Raw genomic sequence first — 21,332 nt, forward strand, 5'->3', positions numbered from 1 at the left:
GCAGTTTTCTGGAGGTAGATTAAAGAGCCACAGCAAAGGAGCTGCAGCACGTTATGTTCATGTCGTGCATCATGCTAGGTTTACAATGTCAGCAGAGTGTGAAATGCGCTTCTTCATGTTAGACTGTGTAGTGGTTTGGTGAAAAATGATCAATGATGACACCCTTCAGATACAAAAATCCATTTCAAAGCTTTTGAAACATTTTAAACTATTTATTGGACACAGCGGAAACACAGCGACCAGATATTTTAGCCACAGTTTCCTTCAGCCCTGGAAAGCTGAAGTTTGGAGACCAATCAGCGAGTCTTTCAGTTGTACCAGAGCTGAGAGCGTGTCCATGCTGATGGCCAGGAGTTTGGTCTGTCTGCAGGGGACACGCTGATCCTCTTGCTGGGGAAGGGAGGGTACAGGAAGGTGCTGGACTGCCGGATCATGCATTTCTCACGCCGACTGTGCTTTTAGAAATGTTTGTATCTGCAGCATTTAGTCGTTCCAGTTGGCCAGCTGGCTTTGTACTGCCTGAATACTGGAATGAAATATCTGAAACGTATGAATTTTTTTTTTAGATGAATTCCAGTGAAAATATGCTAAATTCCAGGCATTTTGCAGATGCAGCTCGCTGATTCTGTCCGCAGGGCTCGTCAGGAAGTGCGCTGGCTCGTCTGCATCGATTGTTTGTCATTTATCCCCCAGAAAGATGCTGTGCTAATCTAGCCTGCAGTATGCCTTTGCTGAAATGGCTTAACAGGCCAGGTGGGACTTTTCATGAACACAGGTCCCATGCCAGGCGAGGTGTGCCCTGCCCCCAGCCGTGACCCCGCCCCCAGCCGTGACCCCGCCCCAGGGGGGCTACTCGTCTGGCAACTACTGGAGGAGGACAGTCACCCCATGCTGTCCCCACGTCGTTACGCACTTCAGTTCTGTCAGCATTCTGACGATGACACTGAGGGGGCCCCCTCACCTCCCAGCATGCATCCCTTCATGAGGTGAGGCCTGGAACAGGGTTCGAGGAGCGAGGGCGCTCTCAAGATCACAGAATGGAGCTCCACAGTCTGACCACGTCTTTTCCTGTGTCTGTGCATTTGTCTGTCTGTATCTGTATATCTGTCTATGTCTGTCTGTGTCTATGTTTGTGTCTGGGTGTGTGTGTCTGTGTATGTTTCTGTGTCTGTATCTGTGTATGTGTGTCTTTGTGTGTGCATGTGTCTGTTTCTGCCTGTGTGTGTGTTTATATGTGTCTGTGAATGTCTGTATATGTGTGTGTACCTGTGTATGTGTGTGTCTGTTTGCATATCTGTGTATCTGTGTGTGTGTGTGTGTGTGTGTGTGTGTGTGTGTGTGTGTCAGTCCCATAAGCCGGCAGAGGAGTCTGTCCCTGGGCTGCTGTACTGAGGACAGACCTGGCCTGACCACCGCCCAGCTCACCAAGAAGATTCATGCCCTGAGACAAAAGATTTGCAAGTATGAGGAGAAGTTCGAGGAGGAGCACAAGTACAGGGTGAGGAACCAAAGCCAGAGGTCCTAAGCCTGTAACCCAGCTGAGCTCCACACAGTAGGCAACGCTGTGACGAGTCCCCCTTTCCTACCTACAGCCATCATATAGCGACAAAGCTAGGAACCGCGATGTGCTCAGATGGATGAATGAACTGTCCAAGCTGCAGAAGGATCTTAGAGGTAGGCCTCCACATCGCAGAAGGCCTCCACATCGCAGAGCACTGCAAAAGCAGGAAAGCGAGAATGAAGCACTTCCCGACCTGTGGTGCTCAGCGTACTCCGGTGTGGCAGCTATTGTCCCCACCACTGATGGCAGATCTCCTGGCTCTTTCCAGAGGAGCAGAGGAGCCTCTTGGGGGAGAAGGAGGCACCCTACATCCGGCTGCGCAGCAACACCCTCCCCCGGAGCTTTGGCTCACAGCTGGAGAGGGAGCCCCTGGCAGAGAAGCTCCAGGAGCTGACGGAGAAGGCGGTGGACATCATGCTCAGTGAGCTAAGGAAATGGAGAGAGGAAGCCGACCTTCCCGAGGACATCCAGGTACGGGTCACCATGGCAACTGCCAATATCAACACCATCACCTTCATAAAGATAGCACAATATCATCGCCAGCTAAAATCTTCTATAAGATGTATTAAGATTCTCCTCCTAGAAGTGGGATATCTCAGATGTCTCGGAAAGGACAATATCTACCCTCCTGTTTGATCTTACTCTACTGAGATGTAATAATAATAAAACAGTGCTTCCATGGGTATATTAATAAAATGTAGATGAAACAGTGCTGACATAAGGGCTGCTCTGCTCCTCATCAGGACATGACGGGCGAGCAGGCTGGGCTGGAGAAAGCTGAGCTGCAGAGGATGCTGCTGTATTATGAGAGAGTCCATGGCAGGCCGGTGGGTGTGTCTGTGAGGGCTATGTGGGGGTGTGGTCACATACTGGGTGTGACTCTGGGGGTGTGATCATGTGGTGGGTGTGTCTGTGTGAGGGCTATGTGGGGGTGTGGTCACATGCTGGGTGGGACTCTGGGGGCGTGGCCATGTGGTGGGTGTGTCTGTGTGAGGGCTATGTGGGGGTGTGGTCACATGCTGGGTGTGACTCTGGGGGTGTGACCATGTGGTAGGTGTGTCTGTGTGAGGGCTATGTGGGGGTGTGGTCACATGCTGGGTGGGACTCTGGGGGCGTGGCCATGTGGTGGGTGTGGTTATGTTGGGGGCGGGGTCATGTGGTGGGTGTGGCCCTACTGTGTCAGTCACTTTTGGGCCGGCTGACATGCCCTCCACCCTCTCTCAGATGTTACATTACATGGCTGGTGACACTGATCTGGATTTCAATGGGAGATTTGTTATAGTCTGGAATTGGGCACCAGATCAGATCAGTTACATAAAGGAGACCTGCTCCACATGCATCACTGGGGCGGAAATATCTGCATCATGAAAATGGTCTCAGGGAAAAAACTGCTGCAGGTGTCCAGCAGCATGTAAGAACAGTCAGGGTGGATTACGATGTCTAAGAGCAGAAAGCTTTCAGTATACAGAATACCATTTGTCACCATGCATTGTTTGCTAGCCTTTAGTACTGTTTGGTGCTGTAATTACCATTTGTTTATCACTGTTTGTTACCATTTACTACTGCTTATTACTGTTTATCTGTGCACAAAGCCTCTGTTGTCATTCCAGGTCACTGAGAGGGAGCAGGAGCTCCTCAGACCCCTGTTCCTGAGATACCAGCTGCTGAAGCAGAGGCTTAACAGAAGCTCCTCCATCCCAGTCATTGTGCGTGAAAGTTATCCTTCAGCCTCCAGAACTGAACTCATCACGTAGCCAAAGGTCCTTCAAGACCTGACTGGTCCACAATGGTGGATGGTTTTGCTTCTGGTCATTTAAGCATAAGCAGGAAGGTTCTTCAGAGAGAGAGAGCACTATTTACTGAAGTAACGTACATGAAGGAATGTATCCCGCTCCCCTGGAGTACACATGTATGCACACATTAACATGCAAATGTCCTCTAAAGGGAAAGAGGAGGTGGTTTCTGCTGTTTGAGGACTAGATGCTCTACAGTCACATTCACATTTATATTTATGTAGCAGGCACTTTTGACTAAAAAGAGGGGTTTCAGATTGTGAAGTTCCTCTGACATGTCTGATGGCAGAGTCTCAGCATCTTCATCTTAGTATTCCTTATGTCCACATCTGAGGGCAGAGTCTCAGCATCCTCATCTTAGTATTCTTTATGTCCATATCTGAGGGCAGAGTCTCAGCATTTTCATCTTAATATTCCTTATGTCCACATCTGAGGGCAGAGTCTCAGCATCTTCATCTTAGTTTTCCTTATGTCCACATCTGAGGGCAGAGTCTCAGCATCCTCATCTTAGTATTCCTTATGTCCATATCTGAGGGCAGAGTCTCAGCATCTTCATCTTAATATTCCTTATGTCCACATCTGAGGGCAGAGTCTCAGCATCTTCATCTTAGTTTTCCTTATGTCCACATCTGAGGGCAGAGTCTCAGCATCTTCATCTTAATATTCCTTATGACCACATCTGAGGGCAGAGTCTCAGCTTCATTTTAGTATTGCTTATGTCTTCTTTCCTTGGTTTCTTCTGCCTTTCAGGAAGAGGAGGATGATGTTCCTGAGGATGATGGGGACACACAGGCTGACTTTACTGTGAAAGTAAAGCCCAAGATTGACGTGTTGAGCCTTCTGGGCCACTTCGACAGTGAAGCTGGGGGCGTCATCTGGGCTGTTGATAAGCTCTCCTGCTCTGAGGACATCGGGGACGGTCAGCTGCCCAGTGTAAACCGCACCACCATGTGAGTCAGAAGCTGCCATAGCCTGTCAGGATGGAACATCATGACTATGTCAGTCGGGAGTTATAGTGACTTTTCCAGACTGTACCACTGCACCACGTATGGTACAACTATGGTACCACCACATGATGAAGTATCAGAAAAATACAGTACAGGTTTCACTGTGCAGTTTTGTGGGATATAACATCTGGGGACCTATTGCATAAAAGTTCCGATATTCTCCTGGACACTCTGACATGTTCCTTTTCCAGGAGGAGTCCTTGTGCAGCTTTCAGATGCTCTGAGCACCTGTGATTGTGATGAGGTATCATTTCTGAAGCTTTTCTCCCCAGGCCTGAGCTTGTGGAGCAGCTTCAGGAAGCCCGAGATGAGAAAAGGAGAGTTCGGCAGAAACTGCAAGAATTTGAAGAAGCCTTTTTCAGGCTAAATGGAAGGTGAGATGCATGCTTTTCAGATACGTCACCATCCATTGGTTTTCCTCAATTATCTGCAAATTATTCCAGAGTAGGAATAAATTTCCTAAAATTTCCTTCGAGATTTATAAAGTATCCATCCATCCATCCATCCATCCATCCTGGTGCTGGGCACAGCTATGCAGTCAATGTCTCACAAAGAGCAATATGCTCATTGGGCACATTATTGGTTTGTAGTATTTTCTGGTAAATACGCTATTTTTTATTACACAGAAATGTGCAGAAAGAGGAGCGCTCACTCCTGGCCAAGGAGTACTCTGAGTACAAGCACATTAAAGCCAAGCTCAAGCTCCTGGAAGTTCTGATCAGCAAGAAGGACTCGTCTGTGTTTCTCTAAAGCTGGAGGGCAAACCTCCTGATATGATCTCTCTTTTGTGGTGACTGAGTAAGGTCCACCATGGACCTCAGCACCTTTGCGGGCCGAGGATAAGGCATGCAGAAAGCACCTGAGCACCTGAAATGAAATCTCTTTTGTGGTGACTGAGTAAGGTCCACCATGGACCTCAGCATCTTTGCGGGCCGAGGATAAGGCATGCAGAAAGCACCTGAGCACCTGAAATGATCTCTCTTTTGTGGTGACTGAGTAAGGTCCACCAATGACTTGGGGATCTGCAATATTCCAATGTCATGTTGACAGGATATTGATCATTGATCATTGATCATTGACTGTTTCATCACATTCATTTCAGTTCTATTTCATTTGAATAGCGCATTTTCACATTGCATTGTTACAAAGTGCTTTACATTATCCCCGCCCAACGCTCCTAGAGAGTAAGCCAGAGGTGACAGTGGCAAGGAAAACTCCACTAGAAGGAAGAAACCTTGGGAAGAACCAGATTCATATGGGGAGCCCGTCCTCCAGGGGGCAGCAGAGGAAGCCCTAACCCTAACCAGACCCAAAGGGGGAGCCCGTCCTCCAGGGGGCAGCAGAGGAAGACATATGCTGAGCTACATTTGCAAAGATGATTACTTGTCGCTCTAGCTGCCCTTATTAACAGCATCTGCTGCTGGCTGCCACACAGAGCTGCTAATTTTAATGTTTGTGCATAATAATGTGACACAATGGAACTAAGGGTGTGCATCAGATCATACTTGTGTTTTCTATTTTTGTGCACAACATTTTTCTGGAATCCATTTTTCTTTTGTTCATGATGTTACAGTCCATTAAAAACATTGCTATGGTGCAATAATTAATTTATTTGTGGGTTTTATTCTATACTGCTGTATTTTTTCATATTGTAATACTAAACTGTTAGGAGCATTATGTGTGTGCTTGATGTTACCATTTTTATTTGTGTGAATTGCTGTTTATGTTAATGTCACTATGTAAGCAGTTTTATTTGTCCTTGATGTCAGTATCATACTGTATGGGGTTGAGGTCACAGCCCCAGAGGTCAAGTTTCTGTCCAAAGCAGTTGTCAGTGACTCACCTACTCACTGTGACGGCTAGTGTTTCTGAATTTTGACCCTGAACTTGTTGACCTGTTCTTTGTGAACTTTGACCCTGGAAATGTTTTTCGTGAACTGTGACTCTGCACATTCCTGATTCGTTATTTGTGAACTATGACACAACCAGTTTATGTTTGCTTGAAAGGAATGACCTTTATTGGCTTTGTTTTCCTTTTAGTATTTTTACTATAGCTAGTTTCTACATCTTATTAAAGGTGAACATTTTTACTGAATGAATGCACTGAATGAATTTGTGTGGTCATGTTTGTGGAAGTACAAAACCTACATTCACTTTTCTCTAAATGCTGTCCAGCACCAGGAATGAAGTAAATTTACCTTCCGCGACTTGAGTAGATAAAATTACTTTATTAAGGCAGGGCATTCCCAGAGCTGACGACAAAGAAAGGGAGTATCCCCAATTCAAAGAAGCGGACCCCCCAACAAAGAAAATCCTCAGGTTTTTTTTACATTTCTGCAACTCCCCTTAAAAGGCAATCTTCTACCCCATTGGTTAAGACAGGGGCTCTTGTCCACGTGCAGAGTGTGTGATGACCTCAAAGGTCATGACCTCGTGCAGCTCTGCATCCCTTTAGGATCATGGCCGGTCAGCCTGTTGCACCAGTTGCACCCCACCCTTGCTAACCCCATACATCATCATATATTATTCACAGACACACACCCATAAATTGAGAATTGAGTGAAATTAAAAATTGTGTTGTGGTCTCAATTTTTTCCGCGACTGCATAATGTCAGACTAGCAATCTGAAGACAGACAGACTTTTCAGCACATGCTGGTTCTTAAAACATACACTGATTTCGGCCATTTCGTGTAAAATCCAGCTATGTGATTGGCCAGCTAAGCTGCGTGACCATATGGGTTTTGCAGATTCCCAACAGACAGCGTCTCAAAGCTAGAGGCCTTGGGCTCTCTGACATCATTCCAACGATCAGGAAAAATGGCAGACAGACAGAGGCATCGTGAGGAAAGCGGATGTCATGTCTCCTGTAAGTGCCAGTCATTCCCTGCTATTCCAGTTTGCGGTGTCCCACAAATGATGAAACGAGCACAGCAATAAGTGGTGTCCAGTATCCGCAGTACATCAATGGGGCTTAAATAGCAAATAAAGCAATAAAAGTATAAGGATTTAGAAATAATTCAAATGTGGCTAAATGCCTGTTTTCACTGTGAGACAGGACAACAGCTCAAGCAGATGCTGATCTAACTGCTCTCCAGTATTTAATTTTTTCTTTACCTAACCTCATAGTGAATTTGGCAGCATCAATACAACAATATATGACATGTAAACTCATAGTTTGCCCTTTTTTGTGACACTCTCACTGCCTCCTCAAACAGAATAAATTCTTTTATCAATACATTATCTACATATTATCCCTTCTAATTAAATTTCTTATTAATTGTGTCAGATAAGGCACATGAGAGCGTACAGATGAGTCTGACCAATAACAGTAGTTATTCCTTAACCACTCACTCACTCACAAATACTCACAAACACACTCACTCCCTAATTCACTCATTCACACTCACACATTCTCACACATTCTCACACAATCTCACTCACTGTCTCTCACACTCACACACCCTCCAACAGACATGTGTCCGCTTCTCGGTCATCTATTGCTCTCCGAACTCTTCGTAGAACTGAATAGCGTGCAGGAGCTTCTCCCTCAGGGTCTCCATGTTGCTGTAGTTGGGGAGGTGTAACACACAGTAGCAGGTGTTGGCCACAGGGTAGTAGTCATCTGGGCCCTCTTTGTTCGCCTTGATAATTTTCAGACAGACTGTGGAGAGCCCTCCCACTGGCAGTCGGTCACTTCCGGTCATGAAGGCTAAGATAGAGGGAGCACAAAGGGTCACTGTGCTAAGACAAAGGAGGGAGATTTCGCCAAGAAACCACAATATCGTCAGGAAAAAACAAATATACTGGAAATATATATCATGTAATAAACATATTACATTCAATAAATGTACACAGCATGCAAAACTCAACAGTTTTTTGTTATTTGCTAGAGTGGAAATATGAACATTTAGTCTGTACTCAGAGCAGCATGGTGTATGGAGAACTTACACAAGAAGTTCTTCTTCTGTTGTTCTGAGAGTTCTGCAAAAACGCTCCAGAAACGCTGGATGTTCTCGTGGTCAGCATTGTAGCCCTCATATGTGGCGTTCTGTGTGGCAATAAGAGAAGAAGGCGCGAAGTGTGAAGAGGAAGCCAGACAGACATGGCTGCCAGTTGGAGCTCACTGCATCGGCCGCTCGCTCAGTGGCAGCAAAAGGAGGCTTTACCTTCCGCAGCTTCTCCCATTCGTAGTTGACATTTCCAGTGAAAACTGCAAGAAGCTCCTCTGGGACAAACATTTTCCATTTTTCATTCGGACAGCCGCAGGAAAATCCTTTCGAAAATGCGCTGAACTGTTGCTCGACTGAAACGTTGAATACATAATTGACGTAGGCATCTATGTATTCACATCTGTAGGAGAGCGAGATGAGGTATAAATGTCGCTATTATGCTGCAGACATTACATGCTTCTATAATAAACAGTATAACTGATTAACATACTAAAATTGCTAATTCAAGCCGCAAAAACAAAAACCTGCAAAAGTAGAACTTTGAGGTCACAAATGACGTACCTGTTGAATTTGGTAACAAGCTTCTCTCGTCCATTTGGAACTAATTCATGTCCTTTTGCCTATCAGAGAGGAACAAAATGTAATAAGTGATCAACTGTATGGCAACTGAGTGCCTGACTGAATATTTCACTGTGTGATGGGAGTAAAGCTCACTGTGAAGTCCAGGTCCAACTGATCTACAAGGTCCTCCTCTTCTTTCAGGACGTTGTTCAAACTCCTAATTTAGAGAAAATGTTAAGCTGTTAAGCAGTTAGCATGAAAGAGCAGAGCAGTGCTCTTCAGCACTGGCAGAGGGAAGCACCTGGCTTCTACTGGAGAAAGCTCTTCTAGGTCCTTCAGCGTGGGCTTGTGGCCCAGTAGCTTCTTAAACAGCACCAGGGGGAAATGGAAGTTGACGATGCAGAAGTTGTACAAGGCCATGCCACAGAGAACGCCGAGCCACCAGAACAAGTCTGGGTCACACTGGACCTAAAAGGGCAGCAGAAAACTTGGTACTCAATGACTCAACTTAGACGTCATTATTCATACAGGATCTGAAGAAATTCTGCAAGTAAAATATTACAAAAAGGCACTGCTGGGACCTTTAAACAAACCTTTGAGATGAACCAAACAGGACTGGAGTGTTCAAAGGATTCAAACAAGTTCGGCCTCATTGAGTGAAATTCCCTTGCGAGTATGGAGAAGAATTCTTGAGAAACACCTCCATGATCGATACCGTACTCTTCGTAAAACTTCACCTGTATAGAATTAGTCAGTAAACATGTAAAGGCATTCCGAGATAATAAAGGCAAGCCCTCTAAACTCTAAATAAGAACATAAGAACATAAGAAATTTACAAACGAGAGGAGGCCATTCGGCCCATCAAGCTCGTTTGGGGAGAACTTAGCTAATAGCTCAGAGTTGTTAAAATCTTATCTAGCTCTGATTTAAAGGAACGCATGGTTTTAGCTTCCACTACAATAGCAGGAAGACTATTCCATACTCTGACTACACGCTGTGTAAAGAAGTTCTTCCTCAAATTTGTTTTAAAATGTTCTCTCGCTAATTTCCACTTATGGCCACGAGTTCTAGTATTTAGACTAATATTGAAATAGTCATTTGGCTGAACAGCATCCAGACCCGTTAGAATCTTATAGACCTGAATCATATCCCCCCTTAGTCTCCTTTGCTCAAGGCTGAACAGATTCAGTTCCGCTAACCTCTCCTCGTAAGACATTCCTCTAAGACCAGGAATCATTCTCGTAGCTCTTCGTTGCACCTTTTCTAAGGCAGCAATGTCCTTCTTGAGGTATGGTGACCAAACCTGCACACAGTATTCTAGGTGGGGTCTTACCAAGGAATTATATAAGTGTAACATCACCTCCCTTGACTTAAACTCCACACATCTAGAGATATAACCCAACATTCTGTTCGCCTTTTTTATTGCTTCCCCACATTGGCGAGAGTGGGACATGGAAGCATCAACATACATACCGAGATCTTTCTCGTAATCAGCTACCTTTATTTCAGTGGAACCCATAAAATATCTGTACTGTATATTTCTGCTCCCTGCATGGATTACCTTACATTTATCTGTGTTAAATTTCATCTGCCAAGTATCAGCCCATTCGCTAATTAAATCCAGATCCCGTTGAAGCCTCTCTGCTGCTAGATTAGTATCTGCTACCCCGCCCACCTTAGTGTCGTCTGCAAATTTAACCAGTTTACTGTATGTATTCGTGTCAATATCATTAATGTAAATTAGGAACAATAGTGGTCCTAAAATTGAACCCTGCGGTACCCCACTATAAACGGAGGCCCACTGTGACATAGTGCCTCTAATAACTACTCGCTGCTTCCTATCAGTTAGCCAGTTTTTGATCCAAGCTGCCACAGTTCCTAAAATTCCTGCAGCTTTAAGCTTTAACAAGAGCCGTTTGTGGGGGACAACATCAAAGGCTTTCTGGAAATCTAAGTAAATCACATCATAGGCCTTTTTGTGATCAATTTCACTTGTAGCTTCCTCAAAGAACTCAAGCAGATTCGTTAAGCAGGATCTACCTCTCCTAAATCCATGTTGGCTATCCTTTATAATGTTATTTGCATCTAGGTAATCTACCATTTTCACTTGAATTATAGCTTCCATTATTTTTCCAGTAATGCTAGTTAAACTGATTGGCCTATAGTTTGCTGGATTACTTCTATCCCCTTTTTTGAATATGGGTGTTATATTAGCATGCTTCCAATCTGATGGTACCACACCCGCAGATAACGATTTCTGGAATATTAAAGTCAAAGGTTGGCTAATAATATCCCTCATCTCTTTCAAGACTAAAGGTAAGATGCCATCAGGCCCCTGCGATTTATTTATTTTGAGTTTAGCTAGGCTTAGTATCACATCAACCTCAGTTATACATATATTGGTCATAGACGATGCTGTATTCGTATTAATTGGTGGTAAGTTACTTGTGTTCTCTATTGTGAACACCCTTGAAAAATAATCATTAAACTCGTTTACCATATCAATTTCGTTATCAATTATAAGGCCCTTACTATCCTGCAAATTAGTGATTTCAGCTTTTAGTGCTCTCTTGGAGTTAAAATATTGGAAGAAACCTTTACTGTCATGCTTAGCCTCCAATGCAATTTTTCTTTCTACATACCTCTTTGATAGCCTAATGTCATTTTTTAACTCTGCCTGTAGACTTAGATACTCCTGCTTGATTAATAATAGTCAGAGTTGGTGTAATACACCAGTAAGGGTTGGAAATCTTAACAACAATGGAACAGGAATCAATGGAACAGGAATCAATGGAACAGGAATGGAACAGCAGTGGAGGTCAAGCAAGTGAAGAGTCAATCAAACTCATTACACAGAGCCACATATCAGGTGTTAATGTTAAGCATGAAATGACAGGCATGTCAGTATTGGGTGTTCAGTATGTAACACTCTCATATGACTATTATTTTGAAGGTAAGAAACATCGTCCTCAACTGATAGCATATGACTGATTCCAACAAACTGTGGGATTAGCTCCCAGAAAATGTAGTAACCTGCAAAGGCAAACAGAAGTTCCGGGAGACGTTGCGGAGAAGGTGGAGTGTGTCGGCCAGCAGCGACTTCCTGTTTACGTGCAGGGAGTTCTGCTCGAATGGGTTTACAGAAGCTTCTCTCTGTCAGAAACAAAGAACCAGATAATACTGCTGCATTATCAATGGGTACTTCTATTTTTATGTAATATTGTTGGCTGGAAAGTCCAAACTGTACTTTACTATAGGATCTTACCACAATGATGAAGTTAATTTTAAATATTGTGTATTTAGACTCCATGTCAAAGAATTCAGGATACTGTGACAGAAGATTTAGGATTTTCTGAAATGGAAAATTATGTTAAACCCATCTACTTCGAATTCCAAGCCACTGCTGGCGAAATATATAAATATGTATAAAATGTACCATGAATAGTTTTTTCTTTCTGAGTAACCGCAGCTGGAAAGAAAAGTTAATTCCAGTTTTATTCAGCGAACACCTATTTAATGATAATATAATAATAATTACTGTGATTGAATACTCACATCACGAAGGCAGAGTTTAATCTCACTGTTGTAAAAGTTACTATCTTCTATTTTTGTACCGGATCTGAGGTTAACCTGCACGCAAGATGTACAGACCAACATATGAAGTTCAGAATTATGTAGTATCTGAGATCCATATGACGTATGACAGTGAAGCAGTCGGTTAGCATGTGATCATCACAGGATACCTCATAGAGCCTGTGCAGAAGGATCGCGGTATTCTCCAGTTTCAGTTTCCAGTCTGAGTCATCTGTGCACTCAGTCCGCATCTCACGCAGGAAGGCTGACAACACTGAGCGAAAGATCTTAACAAGGCTCTTGAAGAAGATAACAGGAAGCTCCGACCATAAGGCCTCTGAGAAAATTAGAAGCATAAACCTTGATGAAATAATTGTACACCTTCCACGTGCACCATCAATATTTTGCCATCCTATGCCACAAAAGACAAGCAATCACAGCACATGGAGTGTTCATACGGTCAAGTAGTGAACTGGGATCGGATCCTTACGCATATCTACATGGGGTAGAACGGCTTTGGCAAAGGCAAGGCTGAGGTCCCTGGTGTTCTGTGTGGGCAGAACCCTGATGAGCTCAGGCAGGATCAGGTAGACCCACAGCCCTTCCACATCAGCAGCCACTGGGCTCAGAGATGGCAGCAGATGCTTCAGAACCACGGATAAAACCTGAAAATTGAAGCGTTTGAAGAACTATGTCATCCAAGCGTCAGCCAATTAGTTGTATAGAAAAGCGAGAGCCCACTCTGTGATCCCCACTGGGCTGAGAGAAAGGTTACCAGGTGACCTAGTTGATAAAGCAATCTAGTTAGCTTCACTTAATCATACCTCATTCAAGACTTCCTCGTTTCTTGCAAGCTTTTCAAATGTCTGTCGTACAAGAGATAAGTCCAGGCTAGAAGTTTTGGATCTGGTTCGGCAAAACCTGTCATGGCTGAGATGAAGGCAAAACATAACATGAGCAATACCGTTATACGAGAGGGCTGAAGAAGCAGTGATTGGTGTTAATGACTCTTACCTCTGCCTGAGAAAGCTCCCGTTAATACAGGAAGCCGATGAAAAAAGCTGAGTTATTTCTCTGAAAGAGAAGAGTAAATGCTGATCAGTAGCTGCAGAGCTGAAAATGTCAGATTGGAAGAAAGAAGCTACATTTAAAACTGACTTTTTTACGGTTTCCCGTGACTCTGAATTACATCTGGACAACCACTTGTTGACTGTTTTGTCATCTATGGTGGGAATTCCCTCCAAAGTGCTGCAGTTTTCAGGCCCCTGAAAATACAATATGTGCTGTGCATTCTCATCTCTGTGTGCCAGATACAGGGTGAAGCTACTGGAACCAATTAGATGCATTTACACTTTGCATCATCCTACCTGAACAGCAGACCAAAGTGCAAAGCACTGATTTTCACCAGCAAGGATTCTGCGAAGTCCACACTCACGGTGCTCTGAAATATTCCGAAACACAGATGAAATTAGTCAAAGGACACAGACTCTTTCTGAAAGCACAGGGCTGGAGATCCGGAGGTGATACTGTGATGGACATTTCTGTGAATTATTATGGCAACGTACACAGAAATTTTGATACATGCAAATCACATGAATACCTGTTGGCAAGTGAACAGGAAGTGGTATATTCTGATCTGTGGTCAGTCCATTTCCAAGCTGTCCCTGTTGACCATGGCCGAAAGCATAGATCGTTTTCAAAGATGCAACATAGGTAAGTGTGTGGTACCTTCGAGGGAGACAAAAAAATGTCACAGATTTCCATCTATTTTTAATTCCACAGACTGACAAACAGAATATCTGAACTGCAATACCTTCCACATGCGATCTGAGTCACTGGCGCCCCCCAGAGTTCAGCCACCAGCCGAGGGCGCAGCTCGTCTCTGTCTGAGTTGTGCCCCAGCTGGCCAAAGTCTCCAGACCCAAATGTGAACACAACGCCTCCCTGTGGCCATATAGAGTAACAAATGTGAACATGAGGCCTCCCTATGGCCATACAGGCAGTGTGCGAAATACGGGGGGGATTCTAACACTCCCGATTAACCCATGAGACCCCCTGAAAGCCTCGAAAGCAAAATTTTAAGGGGGTCTCAAGATCGGTATTGCGCAACAATAGGGAGATGGGGACCCCCCCGAATATTGACAGGTATTTCACACACTGCATACAGGGTAACAACCGTGAACATGAGGCCTCCCTGTGGCCATACAGGGTAACAAACATGAACATGAGGCCTCCCTGTGGCCATACAGGGTAACAAACGTGAACATGAGACCTCTCTGTCGCCATACAGGGTAACAAACATGAACATGAGGCCTCCCTGTGGCCATACAGGGTAACAACCGTGAACATGAGGCCTCTCTGTGGCCATACAGAGTAACAAACGTGAACATGAGGCCTCTCTGTGGCCATACAGAGTAACAAACGTGAACATGAGGCCTCTCTGTGGCCATACAGAGTAACAAGTGTTACTGTTCATTTGCATATATTCTGTTAGATTGGCCCATTGGTAGGATTCGAGCCTCTTTTTCAGTTATATTTGTGCAGATTGGGATTTTTTTCTGTCCTAGATGTACCTTTTACATTTACTCTAAACATCACCATAAGAGCCAGAAATGCATTTTCTGTGACCTGTGTCAAAGTGGCAGTGTGTTCCGCCCCACAGGAAATGTAGATCGTCTTCTTCCCATGCAAAGATCTCACTGGAACAGGACTATTGCGATCTGTATGAACAAACAGAAATACACAGTACAGTGTGCAGTGGTAACTATAATAATTCTTTAAAAGCAGTTCAAGTTCATTAACATTCAGTTAATAATTGATTTAAAACAGTTACATTAAAAACACATGACCTTGGCCCTCGCTGCCTAAATAGACAGAACAGATTTTAAAGATTCACCAGTCATATCTCCCAGGCCCAGCTGCCCCCTGCGGTTGCTCCCCCAGCTGAACACGGCTCCTGAGACAGATAGGGCCACACTGTGGTCACCTCCAGCGGCTATTTGAGCCAGGGGGATCCCTGCCAGTGCCAGCTGAGATTGGGGCCTTGTACTGGGTTTTCTGTTCCCAAGACCCAGCTGACCACTGGAGTTGCACCCCCAGGTGAAGATCTGTCCATCTGGATGCAGTCAGAGGATAGAGAGCAATCTCGGTTATTCTCTTGACTGCTGACTTGCTAAAATCTGCTATTTTCCACATGCTGTGCCATCCCGCCATTACCTTGCGTAAGGAGTACAGAGTGATTGTCTCCACAGGCAACCTGTACCACCTTCTGGTTGCTGAGATGCTCACGCCTAAAAACACAGTCAAGAAGCTGAGATTAGTTTGATTAAATTGATGATCATCATGATTGTGATCGGGGGCGCCGTACAGGGGGAAATATTAGGACAATTCCAAGGGCCCCTGAGTGACAGGGGTCCTATAAAACGTGGTCTGGGTTGGGGGTCCAATATCGTATGGCTTCATAGGGCCCAAAATCTGTAATGGCACCCCCATTGTTGGTGTTGTTATTATTATTATTATTATTGTTATTATTATTATGTAACACTACTGGCATAAATTAAAGTTAATAACTAATGTTAAACAGCAGTGCTCAGGTATATTTGCTTGGAATGATATCCATGTACCTGGGGTTGCTGTTTGGCTGCCTACAGTCCAGCTGGTATATGTTGCCCTTCACTGTGACCACAACAACATGAGAGGCACCACAGTGCAGTGTGTGTATCTTCTCCTTCAGAAGGAAGGACTCTGCAGAGAAAACACACAGATGTTCATGTGGCGTAAAGTGTAACAGGCCTGCTGTCATGCCCAGCTCGTCCGCTCCTTCTGCGTGCCACGCCCCCTCATCTATCTCATGTGGAATCCTCGTGTTTACCAGCTGTTTCCTCCACATCCTGGAGGAGATGTCCCTGCCTGGAGACGTGCACCTGGCCGATGCGGTGCATGAAAACCTATGGCAGCTGAGAAGAGGGTCAGCGGAGTCGATGATGTGGCAGGTAGCCCTGGACAGTGGACTGCCCTACGGTCCACTGTTGGAGCTACCTGAGGTGCCCAAAGACTCTGGCGAAAGCTGCCAGGAGGAGAAAGCAGAAGAACCGAAGACAGCAGGAAGATGTGCTGGGGTCTTCCAAGGGGCTGTCTCAATCGCCGCTGCTTCCCTTGCTGGGTGCCGGGAGGAGCCCCTCCCGATTCTGAACCTGGGGGTGTTCATGCCTGACGTCACCGTTGCTGCTTTGCCCGAGCGGGTGCCCAAAGCCTGCATCACCGCCATTACACTGCCTACGTCCACAGAGCATCTTCCCGCCGCTTCACTGCCAGCACTGGCAGCTCGCCCCTTCCTGGGCACATGGCTGGCCATGAAAGGGGCCAGGTCTGTTGGGGATGCTATCCTGCGGGTCCCCAAGATCCCAAAATGGGTGGCGCCCGCCGCCAAGGTGCAAACCCCAGCTCTGCCCCCCGAGGTTCCTGCTCCAGCGCCCACAACCCCCCTGGGCCCCGTCCCAGAGGAGGTCTTTGATCCCCCGGCTCCAATGGCCCCAGTCCTTGTCCCTGAGGAGGTGCTGGACTACTGGACCACTGCTCCTTCCCCCTTTGGCGGAGGAGGAGCTCGAATGGGACCCCTTGGGGATCACCCTGATGATTGCCCCACTGAACCCCTCCAGTGGGTCACCACAGCCACAACCCCAGCCTGGCAGTTCCCAGCCTGGACCTCGGCTCTCGGTGTCCCGCCTTTGGTCCCCCTGGCTATGGTTTGGCGGTAGCCAGCAGGTCCTCCAGCTCTGGCTCAACAGTCGCCTGCGGTTCCCCTGCAGTGCCTCGTTGAGCGGCTGCTGTCCCTCCTCCAACTCCTCGCCGGTCACCTGCGTGCCCCCCGGTTTAGGCTCATCGGTCGCCTGTGCCTTGACCCGCTGTGGCTGTGCCTTCACCTGTGGCAGCTTCTTCTTCCTCCTCCATTGTCCCCTTCACTTCCCTCTTCGCCTCCTCTGTCAGTCCCTTCACCTTCCTCCTCACCCCCTTCGGTGTCCCCTCCAGCACCTGCCTCGCAATTGCCGAGGGTCCCTTCAGCTCTGGCCTCGCGGTCACCTGCTGCCCCTGCGGCTCCTGCTTTCCGCCTGCCCGGGGTTCCCTCCAGCTTCCCGTTTCCCCCCGCCCTTTGCCTCCATGACCCCTGGTTTTGTGCCCCCTGTGTTTGCTCCCCATCCCTTTGTGCCTTTGTTCCCTTCTGGTCCCTGTCCTCCATTCGTTGGTGTGCCCCCTGGTGTCCCTTCATTCTCTCCTTCCATGGTGTTCGGTTCTATGTTCCCGTCCTTGGTGCCCCTGTTTGTGTCAGCGTTTGTTCAACTGTTGTCTGGGTTCTTGTCTTGTTTGTCCTGTGTGCAGTTGCTATTCCCTGTGTCCCGTTGATGGTCTTGCTTTTGTTTCCCCAGGTCCTGTGCTGTCCCCGGTTTCGCCCCCTAGGTCCCGTTAGGCGTGCCCGGACTGCGCGTCTTTGGGGGAGGGGGGTCCTGTCATGCCCAGGTCGTCCGCTTCTTCCATGTGTAAAACCCATCATCTACCTCGTGTGGAATCCCTGTGTTTACCAGCTGTTTCTTGTTGCTGTCATTAGTCCAATGTATTTAAGTCAGCATTAGGTATGTTTTCCCCAGTCTGGTCATTGAAGTCTGACATCTTGCGTCTGTTTGATGTTCCAGTTTTGTCTCCCATTTAATTAAACCTCTTTCACCCGATTCCTCACGAGCGTCTGGCTGCAGAAGGGGCCTGAGAGTACGTGTCCTCTGTCAGGCCCCATCCACTTTCAAGCCCCTACGTCATTTCCATTGGAACATCAGAATCCGTCTTGTCGCGATAGATTACAACTTGCCGACTGCCGCTATATAGAATCCATCTTGTCGTGCCTATAATTCTTAAAACGCGGTATGTATGGCTTAACAGTTTAAAAATTAATCATCACATCGAAATACACGTGTCGAACTCCTCTCCTTCCTACAGGCAACTCGTGTTTACCTTAAAGTCCTAAGCCTAGGTCTCAGTGACATAATAAATTCAGCCAAAGTCTGTGATACTTCTGTTGACATTCTGTTGGGTTTGAAAAATAAACAGCTTTCCTTTTGCTGTTTTATGAGGGGAAAAAAAACCCATTTTTATTAAAAACAACATAGTTTGTATATAACTAGAATAGTAGTTTTTCTTAAAATTTAAATGAATTCTCATCGGCTCCTTAGAAAAAATTGTTTAACATAGTACAAAATATTGCATTATGACCAGTACCAAAGCACAACTATTATATTTATTGGCAAACGTTTATTTAAATTAGGCAATTGTACAACTATTGCAACTTCACATTATATTATTGTCTTCACAATGTAATTAAAAATATTTTTGTTTTTTAATTAAAAATTACTGACTTCGTCATACGTTTACATAATTTTGAGGTATGTATTAATATATCATATATATATATAGTGTAATACACGGTAAGAAAGTTCAAATTGGCTCTTTTTAGGCACACTAGACTAGATCTATGTTGGTACACTGAACTCTAGATAATGTTATTAAAATGATGTTATTACTTCGCACATCTTGGATATAACAAATACGTTTGGTTAATAAACTAATAAATATTTTTATTAGATTATGACTTAAAAGTTTCCGTACAAACATTTAAATGCTGACATTATTAAAGTACAATATTTCACGGCATAAATATGGCACAAGAAAATAATTATTAAAAGTACATATTAGCTATAGTCTGATGTCTCACAATATAATAGCATATACAGTAGCACTATATTTATTTACACATATATGTACAACGGTATTGTTCAGGTTTGAGACGGACTCTATCGTTTAAACGGAACTTAGGTATTGGGGTTTGGGAAGAAAGTCAGGACACCTGCGATAAGGAATCTTCCTTTATTGATAACGGTTCATTGGAGCAGGTTCATTTGATTTTTCTGTCAACATGTTTGAACAACTAGAGCTGGAATGCATGCAAATACTGAACGTCACTTACTGGAATCCTGACCTTCTCTAAACCAGTGTCTAAAATGAATAGAGTTATGGAAATACAAAACAACTACAATAATAAAATATCCACAGCTCAAAGCGATCCATGATACAATCCCTGTGTCAGTTAAATAAATGCTTACTTGTTTCCCGTGTGTTCCTTTTACGCAGATAGAAGGTGCGTTCCTCATTTCGTTGGACAAATGCAGTTATTTCCCTTCCGACAGATAATATGTCCCGCTCACTGAGGAGCTGACAGTCCAGATCAAGTCCGTCGGTCTGCCCTGAATCCCCGAGAGCATTCTCTCCCCAGGAATACATTACACTAATTTGCTTCCAGGCGCAAAACTCGTCTCCTAATATCCTAGATCATTCGCTTTACCAAAGTAGCCTATCTGAAGTAGATTGAAGAAACACGTCCGTGGATCATATATAGGATAGGTAAACGCGGCGATTAAATATTTCCTAAAAACACTACATTTGTTTTGCGCTTTTGTGCTGAAGACTGGACATAATCTGCAAAGTAAAATACTGAAAGTGAAGTAAAACCAGCAGCTCCATCCCATCTTTATATAAATGCGTTTCATACGCGGTGACATCAGAAAACAGAAAACGAAACCCGGTCAGAAACGAAACTGTCAGAGTAATACGTATACCGCATTACTCACATACCGAAGGCGCTTCATATTATTTTACTGGGATAAAATAACCGATGTCCGTGTTTTGCTGTAAATTACCTGTGGAACCATTTGACTTGCTGGTCAGCTGGTACCATATGGGTTTTTCACCAGCTTATTTTTTTTTCGCAGATAGACACACGTACGTATTTCAGTACAAACTGATTGATCGGTCGGTGATGCAGAAATATTGGGTGCATCAAAATCAAATCAAAGTTCCCTTATGAAAATGCGCAACAGGAGGCTGCAGCATACAGCAAGAGAGGGACGCAACGAAACTGATTTTCCTGAGAGCTATCTATAGTAAAGCAATAGGCCTAAGTAAAGTAAAGGATAAAGGGAAATAAAAAGAAAAGGTAAGAAAACTTGATATATGGAAAGCAGCCGTACTCGGCCGATGCCGTTTGGCTGAAGGCAGGGTGACAAAGGCACGGTCAGGGAAGACTGACAGTGCGGCTTGGAAACAGAAGGAAAATTACTAAAACTGAGCTTATAGTAACGCTAGAGACAGAGGACCGTGAGGGATCAAAAGGCAAGGCAGGAAAGTTAACCACGAAGTAACAAAAACTACACTAAGGCCACTTAAAATTAATAAATTGTTTTACATGACTCAAACTTCTAAAATATTAGTGAGTAGGGGATTTTATATTTTTAGCGAAAAGACGATCGGCAACAGAGATATACTAAAACTAGAAAATTAAACTTTAATTTGTCAGTATCTCAACATTTTAAACTCTCAACAGTTCAAACAATTACAAGAAAAGAGAAACCTTCAAAAGAAATGCCTAGTCTAAGTGTTTAATGGTCTTGCCACAGAATGGCCCAATAAAAGCGTCCTCCTGACAATAGCAAAACAACAGCACTTCCATTGTTTCATGAGGGTCACTATTATTGGACCACCCTACAAGAGACTACTTGCTCACAGTGCACAGGATATCAGGATTTGGCACATTGACGATCTCTGACAGTTTTTGAGGTGAAAAAAACGGATTTTTTGAAAAATATAAAATATAAAAAAAATCGAGGCGGCACCAAAAAATTGAGGCGGGCGGCCATGTAAAACAATTTATTAATTTTAAGTGGCCTAACATCGGGAAGGGCTGAGGAATGTTAGGTTTGACACTGCAGCTCTGAAGGTGCGTCGGAAACAAACATGAACCACGACGTCACTGCGTTGAAGCTGGCTTCATTGTTGACATAGATACTA

At 44.7% G+C, this 21,332-nt stretch overlaps 2 protein-coding genes across 7 annotated transcripts in view; one reads left to right on the plus strand and one right to left on the minus strand.

Moving 5' to 3' along the window:
• The window catches only part of LOC111852096 (protein FAM13A-like), a 28,027-nt gene extending 21,571 nt beyond the window's left edge, over positions 1-6,456 (plus strand). For 3 of the 5 annotated variants that reach the window (XM_072697804.1, XM_072697803.1, XM_072697800.1), the window contains 9 exons: positions 776-986; positions 1,348-1,498; positions 1,593-1,674; positions 1,830-2,032; positions 2,305-2,388; positions 3,172-3,267; positions 4,105-4,304; positions 4,634-4,735; positions 4,988-6,456. In XM_072697804.1, the coding sequence (XP_072553905.1) occupies positions 781-986; positions 1,348-1,498; positions 1,593-1,674; positions 1,830-2,032; positions 2,305-2,388; positions 3,172-3,267; positions 4,105-4,304; positions 4,634-4,735; positions 4,988-5,111 (1,248 nt within the window). In that variant the 5' untranslated portion in view covers positions 776-780 and the 3' untranslated portion in view covers positions 5,112-6,456. The remainder of the gene's footprint in view (positions 1-775; positions 987-1,347; positions 1,499-1,592; positions 1,675-1,829; positions 2,033-2,304; positions 2,389-3,171; positions 3,268-4,104; positions 4,305-4,633; positions 4,736-4,987) is intronic. The other 2 variants (XM_072697802.1, XM_072697801.1) reach the window with 2 other exon arrangements.
• Positions 6,457-6,574: 118 nt separating this feature from the next.
• Positions 6,575-20,678, minus strand: LOC111852118 (probable E3 ubiquitin-protein ligase HERC4). Of its 2 annotated transcripts, XM_072697798.1 has the most exons (24): positions 19,592-20,678; positions 16,070-16,190; positions 15,663-15,736; positions 15,343-15,561; positions 15,075-15,166; positions 14,260-14,390; positions 14,047-14,174; positions 13,814-13,887; positions 13,605-13,711; positions 13,461-13,520; positions 13,271-13,376; positions 12,937-13,111; positions 12,617-12,783; positions 12,429-12,503; positions 12,310-12,342; positions 12,139-12,225; positions 11,907-12,026; positions 9,467-9,610; positions 9,175-9,341; positions 9,027-9,090; positions 8,874-8,932; positions 8,529-8,712; positions 8,311-8,410; positions 6,575-8,071 (listed from the first exon to the last, which is right to left on the minus strand). In XM_072697798.1, exons 1-24 carry the CDS (start codon positions 19,767-19,769, stop codon positions 7,857-7,859), a joined length of 2,880 nt encoding a protein of 959 aa, XP_072553899.1. In that variant the 5' UTR covers positions 19,770-20,678; the 3' UTR covers positions 6,575-7,856. The 2 variants fall into 2 exon arrangements, with proteins under 2 accessions (XP_072553899.1, XP_072553900.1); XM_072697799.1 differs by lacking the exon at positions 12,310-12,342.
• Between the last annotated feature and the right edge of the window lie 654 nt (positions 20,679-21,332).

Source organism: Paramormyrops kingsleyae, chromosome 12 (assembly GCF_048594095.1).
Source record: "Paramormyrops kingsleyae isolate MSU_618 chromosome 12, PKINGS_0.4, whole genome shotgun sequence".
In the NCBI taxonomy this organism is placed as follows: domain Eukaryota; kingdom Metazoa; phylum Chordata; class Actinopteri; order Osteoglossiformes; family Mormyridae; genus Paramormyrops; species Paramormyrops kingsleyae.